At 47.9% G+C, this 8,639-nt stretch overlaps 1 protein-coding gene across 2 annotated transcripts in view; it reads left to right on the forward strand.

Annotated features, from left to right (window-relative positions):
* Window positions 1–8,269, forward strand: part of LOC135911849 (uncharacterized) — a 42,221-nt gene extending 33,952 nt beyond the window's left edge. For both annotated transcript variants that reach the window (XM_070528195.1, XM_065444185.1), the window contains 4 exons: window positions 1,765–2,602; window positions 3,536–3,800; window positions 4,394–4,642; window positions 7,323–8,269. In XM_070528195.1, the coding sequence (XP_070384296.1) occupies window positions 1,765–2,602; window positions 3,536–3,800; window positions 4,394–4,642; window positions 7,323–7,840 (1,870 nt within the window). In that variant the 3' untranslated portion in view covers window positions 7,841–8,269. The remainder of the gene's footprint in view (window positions 1–1,764; window positions 2,603–3,535; window positions 3,801–4,393; window positions 4,643–7,322) is intronic.
* The last annotated feature ends 370 nt before the right edge of the window (window positions 8,270–8,639 follow it).

The raw sequence follows: 8,639 nt of genomic DNA on the forward strand, positions 1-8,639 counted from the left end.
ATTAATATCCAAGGCAATATGACGTCGGTAGCTTATGTGTAAGTCGCTCTTTTCAAATTTTGTGAGACATTTCACTTGGAGAAATTCGGTTAGTTCAATAAGGCCTATGCGCCACACGGAGGGCTTGCTCTGTTCGGAATTACATTCTTGGCCGCGGACGCCGACACCGACGCCGGCGTCGCATTTTCAGCGACACGTGGGACTCTTAGCGCTGTCGCGTTAAAAGAAATACAAATAAGATTATGTGACAGGAGGCACGCCTGCCCTATCTTCTACACTTATTTGTCGTCTTGTTCTGTGGCATTTCTACCAAAACGGCCGAGATAAATATACTGTTGCGCATATTCCGCAGGCTCATCGCCAATCACGAATTCCCATTCCCTCGCTACGCTATTGGTCATCATCTTTGTCTTCTGCGTTTTAATCTCTCAATCTACTCCTTCACTTTCTCGGTCAAGGCTTTCAAACATTTCTTGCAAGCCATCATAATGACGGAACAAGACAGTGATTTAAGCCCACCGCACATTGCTTAGGTGCATTTTCCTTCTTCCCTGTAGAATTTCACTCCTAATGCTTTCCACTCAAGCAAGTCGAACGCATCTCTTAATAATTTCCTTCTTGAACAACCTTCCATCACCTATAGGAACACGAAAATTTCGTTAGATAAGAGCCCTTAACCAAGTCAAATTTTCGTGGACACCCTCCGTGGTTGCTCAACAGCTATGGTGCTGCGTTGCTAAGCACGAGACCGCCCAAACAAATCGCGGCCATGGTGGCCCTGTTTCGCTGGGGTCGAAACGCGACATCGCATGTGTGCCCCTGCATTCACTGCATCTTAGAGAAACCGAGGTGATCGAAATTGATCCGGAATCACCAACTACAGTGTGCATCATAAGCATATCGTGGTTTCGGCCCACGAAACTGTACAACTTATTTGGAATATTTATGCTTTTATGCAGTAGCATCTAGAAATTTGAGCACGAAGTACAATGAGCTCGCATAAAACGAAACCTAAATAAGCAGGTGATGGTTAGAGCAGGTAGAGACGCGAGCACTAAGAAAAAAATAAGCGCATAGGTCAACTCTTATCTAGTTCAACATGTCATATTGAAGCTCCTTATCGGTGAGATGGTCCAAAGTTTCACTCACACATGATTGTGCGCCCAGCTTTCTGGTGTGAAAAAATTCCCATATCTCACTTTTCAGTTCCAGCTGGCAGATGAGGGAACTAGCCCTCGCATTTCTAGTTCCGCTCAGCCCAGACCTTGTGAGTGTTCCGGCATTGGGGAGACAGCACGGTAGACTGGAAATAGATATATGCGAAGCTTTCTACGTCAGTAAATTGGGCCTACAATTATGTCTGAGTTAAACTACAATCCAGCTCGCCGATAAGCAACTTAAATGTTTCAATCTACCTCTAAAGATTCTAAGACAAGCACGTGTCGAGGGGGTTTGTGGCTAGGGGTACTTTTTTATTCGCTTGTATCTTAGGGCTTGGCCTTTACGCATGCGTGGCGTTGACCCACAGAATTTGTTTCGCAGTAAACTTAAGTTGGAAGTCCAGTCTTGTCTCGTGAAACTGCTCCTGCAGGAGGGACAAGAGATCACTCAACATTTTTTTATAGTTCTAAAGCAATGAGTGGTGCAGGGCCATTCATAGAGTCATAACATGGCGTGCGTGGGTACCCGTTATATTATCGGCCTCGGTTGCCATATTATTGCTTACTTTTCGGGAAGCTTCACAAACTGTCCGCTGATGCGCAGGTACCTAATGGTGGCACTGAACTCCAGCGCTGACCCGTGCTCCGACTTCCACGAGTACGTGTGTGGGAGGTGGCAAGCGAAAGGCGCTGACCGAGGTCCTTACCGCGAATTCCACATTAACTCCTTTAATCACCAAGTCGCTCGGCAGCTAGTGCTCAGAGCCGACACTTTCTTCCGAAACTCCAACCGTACTGGTGGTGTCAGCCTCGAAACCCAGATGGCAGTGTTCTTCGCCAGCTGCTCACTAATGACCACTGGCTATGACACGGGTGGCAACAGCACCGAATTGATGAGGACGCTTGGACTCAGCATCCGTGAATGGACAGACGCGGACAGGTTCGGTGCCCTGCTGGAGCTCGTTGTCACGACTACACTGAAGACTGGTCTACCTTCGTTCCTCAGGGCACAGTTCTTCCGGGGTCACCCTTTCCGCATGGATGTGGGCGAAACGCTGGATTCGACGTTCTCGCATGACAAACGAAAGGCAAGGACGACCGTTCTCAACCTTTTGGACGACTTCGACGACGAGCTGGCCTCAGCTCGAGACAACTACTCGGACATAGTGTCAGTTGACACGCTCGTTCAGGGCCTGATTGCTGAACGAAGCAATCTTTCGTGGTCGATGCTCAAGAGTCCCGAAGAGCTCAACTATCTCGTAGCGGAGGTGGCGTGGGCGCACTCCCTAGAGCGTGGTATTCCAGCGAGGCTAAAGAACGCAGAGAAAAAGAACGGGTTGGAAGTTAGGGGAGTGGAAATCCTGCGGAAGGCCATCGAGATATTGAAACTGCAGCCATTGCCGGCCGTTGGTCTCTACAGCCTAATTGTTTTACTTTCACAGGTAAGCCATACTTGATTCTAAGAGAGGAACGCCCGCAAATTGTGTCCGTTAATATCATGGCCACATTTATGTAAGCAACTCACGTCATAACGTTTCACCAGGGCAAAGTGTCTTAACCACTCTTTTAATATCACCGTTATGGTGCTTTGTGTCTTACACATATCATCTAAACTTGAGATGTTTTACTGAAACGCGTGCAATTGCGGCTTCTATTTCTTTTATTTCCTTTGTAGTAAAGATCCCCACTTAAGTGATCCAGTTTACTAGCTCCACATGGTGCGCATGAGGTCACAGTGCTTAAAATTGCGTGAAATTCTTTCTCCCAGCAAACCAATAAACTTTGTGGCCCAAGTACCTTACGTGTCACACGCACTCTGGATATAATTATGTCACGAAAACGTGAGATTTAGCGGAGAATTTTCATACGGCACGTCGTCCGCTATATGATTTGCTACTGTGAACACTCCGCCGATGTCGTTTCCTGGGATTTCAGCTAGACACACGTTCCTACGTGGAGCGAAAGAATCAAATTCAGGACCGCACGTTGTTACTACTGTAAAAGTATGTGTATATTGAAGGCACTTCAAGGCAATCTTCAGACACATTACTTATAGCAATACTTTTCAGTGCAGAGCAACTTCCTGCATCCACCTTTCACTTACGCAATATTTAACCTCATTAAGCACTGTCCTGAAGTCACGTAAATACTGCAATGAACTGGCTGTTATTGCGTTTTTTTAAAGAATTCCAGCCTGTATAGGACGATTATGTGCGAATGGGAGGCCAGGGACCCTTAGGAGTGGACACAAGATCACTCGAGCTTCATTTCTAAGATAGCTTTCTTTGATGAGTTCACTGTGCACTTACTGTTTATTTGCGTTCTTCAAATTATGTTTTGTAAATCGTTGGGACAATAATTTATGTCGGCCGCAGGTGATGAAGTATGCGCCATCATTGGGCTATGAGGTCGAATCAAAATCAGCGACGTCAGTGACGAAGTGTCTTCATCTCACGGCGTCGCACTTCGACCGACTCTACCCGCTGTGGATTGCACGGACATTTCAGCACCATGAGCAGGTGGTCCTAGCCAGAGCCTTGTTCCAGGACATAGCCTCCACGTTACGGAAGGAACCTATGGTTAATTGGGGCCTCTTCGTCGATAATCGTCAGCTGAAGAAGACGCGACTCGCTACCTATGGTGTGTACCGAAGGATGGGTACATGGCAAAGAGTCTGTGGTCAGTATTGCGAATCTAAGAGGGTACTAATAGGGACACAGTCTTGCCATCTTACACAGCACATAAAAAGAAGAATGAATCATAGGAACATCTCCACTTTGCCGCCTCTTATAGCTCAGCTGCTTGCCTTGGACATTAAACGCCACCAAGTGTGATTAAATGTATAAATTATTTACGTTCACGCCTGACCGTAAAATAATCTGGTCAAAAAACCCCAATGATAATTTTTTCTTTCCATGCTGGCCTCTGTGGATGGCTTGTCCTCCCCTCTATGTTTTCACAGAAATCACACAATGTGTGGGGTAGATTTATAAACCGAATAAAATCCACTTAATGTAATCATTACGTTCTACTGGTTCTACAGCTGGTGTGAAATGCAACACGAGTGCTAACACACGTCACGTTTGAATTGGCTTATCCCAGGTGCACCAACGATTCGGTGGTATTTAAACCGATTCGCCCGCACCGTCCCAAATGCTACAAGTATGGAAAGCGGCTTCATTTACGCAACGCCTCTTCTGTCAGCGGCCTAATATAATAATTTCGTGGCACAGACGAAACCGCGGATGACCGTCTACCGGGGGCTCCACTGGATGCAGCCCTGGGAGAATCGTTTCTATCCAACCTGGCGACAGTCAAGGCAGCCAGGGTGGGAGAAACGCCTGCCCCTGCCGAGTACTGGCGGCATCAGCTGAGCGGCCACGTGGGGTACCGAGCTGATGGCGACTTTCTCATCAGTTCCGCCTACCTCTCTGACGTTGGGATCTACGCGGACACCCCCGCGGATCAGGAGCTCACAGCATGTGAGTGGGTCAGCGTTGGTAGTTCAAACCTACAGTAAAGGAATAGTGCAAGTCATTCTACTAACAAGTTTTTCATCGCATTTTATAGCTGGAAAATTGGTTTTGTTCAATTTACAAACACTGTACAAGAAACATACCGTGGCAGTTATCTGCAAAGGCTATGCCACTGTAGTGTTCTTGTCATGGCCGTGTTTACTAAAGAAACGATACTCTATTGCATGTAAATTCAATTAGCCATTTGAAGAACAATGCTACATTAACAAAAAAGACTGCGTAACAAAAGCGCTGCAAAAGCTCATGCCTACTATTGGCAAGAACTGCTATGCCACTATTCTATTCGTATTCGATTGCGTCTCAAATATAACTATTCACCCACCCCAAGTAAGAACACGAGCTTTACCTTGTCCATAAACATGAGCAGATTACCACGTTGCCCCATGATGGTGTTTATGTTTGATTGACAGCCCCTTCGAGATGGAGCAGTGAACAATAGCGAAACGGAGTGATGAAGAATAGTCGCCTAGCCTGCTTGATTTAGTTAGGTGTGTTGTGTAAGTGTTTCTTTCTGGCACTTATGTGTACATCCTCTTAATATTTGTTTCTTTTCGCTTAAAACTTGTCTACCATGTACCAACCACTACCTATGCATGCAACAAATATGGTCGCATCAATCTTTTTCCTGCTTTTTCATTAACCAATAGTCTAAACGTCTCTTGCTTATCTGGACTGCAGACCGTTCGTTAAGGAATAGCGACTTTTACTGACGCTTTGTCCAACTACATTGCGATTCAAACATTTTTTGTGATGTGCGAATATGCTTGTGAATGTAAGAGCATAAAGGGACTACATTGTAACAACTACGTATCTAGAAACACTTCACGCCAGCAGTTGCATACAATACGGTCGGTCACTGCAGGTTTGCTTGCTCTCTGCGTAACCTCTGCGTTGCAAGAGGTCAGTATTAGCGTCGTCGTTGCCATGCGCCTCAGGGGTAACGCAGCGTTCCGTAAACACTAATACGTTTACGAACACCCTAAAATAACAAGGCGGCGAAGGTGAAGACGTCGAAAGTGTCAATGGCTCACTGGTCCAACTGCAGTCAAAATGCAATAACCGCTTAGAACGACAGAAATCTGCGCTAGTTGGTAAGGATTCATTATGCAAAAAAAAAGAGGTGAGGGGTGCCGACAGGACACAAGAGTAGAGAAGTGGACAACACGAACGCCGACTATCAACTGAAGGGAGCACTGAGGCGAAGGGGCGCTGAGGCTCTCTTCAGTTGATAGTCGGCGTTCGTGTTGTCCACTTCTCTACTCTTGCGTCCTGTTTGCACGCCTCGCCTCTATTTTTGCATAATGCAATAACCGCATCAACACAATCAGGTACAACCACGCTGGCGCAACTTATGTTCATCATAGTACTCCTGGAGAAACGCTGTTACGGATAACACATTTCATGCAACGGCTCAAAAGCATGACAGGGCAAGTTGCTGAAGCGAACGCATCAAACTGACCAAATGCCTGCATCGTCTGTAGCAGCGAAACGGCACCCAAATTCCCAGTGGCTGCGACGCCACGTCACAACCGCGCCTCGACGAAGCAGAGCGGGCGAAACGGAGCACCTGCTGCCACAGTAGCGCGCCAAGACTTGCGTGAGAGGGATGTGGGAAGGTGGCGCGCGGTCTGTATCTCTCTCTCACCCCTATTGAGCTTAGCTGCTCACGCCTGCAGTGCTGGGCCCGGTGCCGCTTCCTAGGTCTTTTGTTGCACAGAACTTAGGTGGCATGGGGCGTTGGCACGGCAGGCTGCTGCTAATTGCTGGATGGGGCAGCGCGTACCGCTATAGAGTCTGAAGCAGCTACATCGCCGGCGGCCGCAGCCTTGGCCGTAGCGAAACGTAGCCGTCCGCGTCAGCACACCCCAGACGATGTAAGGGAGCGGATGAACGCAGCTAAACGAAAGATGAGGCAGCAGTGAAGTCCACCATCGTCGTCAACTGTCCCACGCATGGTGGGCGAAACGAGCGTAACGCAAACATTCACAGAGCAAAACTGCGTTCAGCGGGCTTCGATATGGGCCGCACATTAATGCTTTCGTATTCACAAGTTATAAGTGCTTAGGCATCCTCGGATATTTTCCACAATGTGCCTATGCGTATGCTTCATACCAGGTGATCAAGCATCACTTCTTAGATACAATAATTCCTTAGCCTTTTCTTTGTCTCGTCGCCTTCATAATTGCGCGTCCCACGGAGACGCCGCAAAGCGTTCGACACATTTATTTTACCTTCTTCAAAGAGGCCGGTCTCGTGACTCGCACGCTAGGAAGATACGCTAGGCATGCCGCTTCGTTACTCCATCCTTGGGAAATTTTAGGTGTAAACTGCACCGCCGCTGTCCTTCCTACAGCTGTATAATAAATGCGTCCAGGGCACACAGCTCACACCTCGCGCTCGAACAATGTCACACGCCGATCAAGTAAACCACGCGTGAATCAACGCTACTTTTGACTAGCTAATCTCCAATATTACGGAAATCCAACCTTTCACTCCTTACACAGTACGACACCTAAGACGTGTGACAGAATAAAGCCAGACGTTGACGTGTGTGCCCTTTTATACACTGTAACGTAACGTAAGCAAAACCTGAATTTATGCATCGTTTCTCGTGTTGTTCACGCAGACCTGCGCTACGCGACCCTGGGGGCCCTCATTCTGCGCGCCATCTTCGAGTCCGACGCCACTAAGTACTTCCCGTCTTGGGCGCGCGAGTACATTGTCGAGTGCTTCGCGCGTTCGGCGTCCTCCGTGCTCGGCCAACACGTCACCCCACGTCTCGCCAGAGCGATCGTTCGATTCCGCTGGTCGGCGCAGCTGGCCTGGTTTCTCAAGGCCCGACATCTGGGCGAGAACACCACCGGCCCTGGTGACGGCCGCAAGAAAGCGCAGTCCGCAACGAAGGCGCTAAATAAGAACTCCAGTCTCAAGAAGCTTTTCTATCAGCTGGTCTGCTTCGCAGAGTGCGGGGATTTGGATGCGAAAGAGCTTTGCAACGACCTGGCTGGGTTCGATCGGCACTTTGCCCCGACGTTCCGTTGTCCCAAGAAAGCGGCCGAGCACCTGGGAGAGTGCGACTGCCCCGGCCTCAATCACTGCGACACGTACTTACCACTACGAAATGCAACAAACACGCTCACCTAAAGGGTGCTAATCACCGTGTGTTAGTCCTTCGCTGACTAACACACATTGGACGAATTCTTCGAAGGAGCACGTTGAGAACGCTGAAGGCTATTGTGGGTACGTTAGTTATAATAGTCCATTGCCAATGCTCTTTAATGCCGCGGCTGCCGATATCTTTAGCCCCATCTCAGCGGCACTTTTGCGGCTTTGCAATGTTTATGTATCTTGTGTTTGAACTATGTAACTAAACAAAACCAAAGCCCATTTTTTTTTCTGTTCGTGTAGTTTTGCTCTTTATAACATTAAGCGGCTACTCTACGACATTAAAAGCTTTGTTGCACGCGTAATGATCCCGGTAATTAAATAAGTTTTTCGCCTCGTTTTTGCGCACCGCAACATAGGCCACAGAGCCATCCGTCCTTTAACAAAACTTTTGCATTGACTGCTTACTTCGCTGCCATTCAATGATGTTATCAATAAACGCTGGTGCTGAAAACATGGGCAGTGCAAGGATGCTTTGTTGTCGTCTGGAAATCCAAAAGAGCTCACACCGTTACAGTCAACCACCCGTTTTTCACGAAAGTGCAGCTAGAGGGCGTCATCAGCTGCCGTTTATATTTATATTGTACCACGATAACGCAAACACTGCAGCTTTTCGCTGTATTTACCCAAAACTATCTCCACGAGGAAGACGGTAGGCATGTAGCACTCCACTGTTGCCACATTGGGTAAGGCGCATATAGTGCATTAGAAAGAAAGACTTCGTGAGTTGGTAGGCTTTCGTGTTGAACTCGGCGTCGAGGGGTCGGGTGGCCCGGCC

Source organism: Dermacentor albipictus, chromosome 10 (genome assembly GCF_038994185.2).
Source record: "Dermacentor albipictus isolate Rhodes 1998 colony chromosome 10, USDA_Dalb.pri_finalv2, whole genome shotgun sequence".
Lineage (NCBI taxonomy): Eukaryota > Metazoa > Arthropoda > Arachnida > Ixodida > Ixodidae > Dermacentor > Dermacentor albipictus.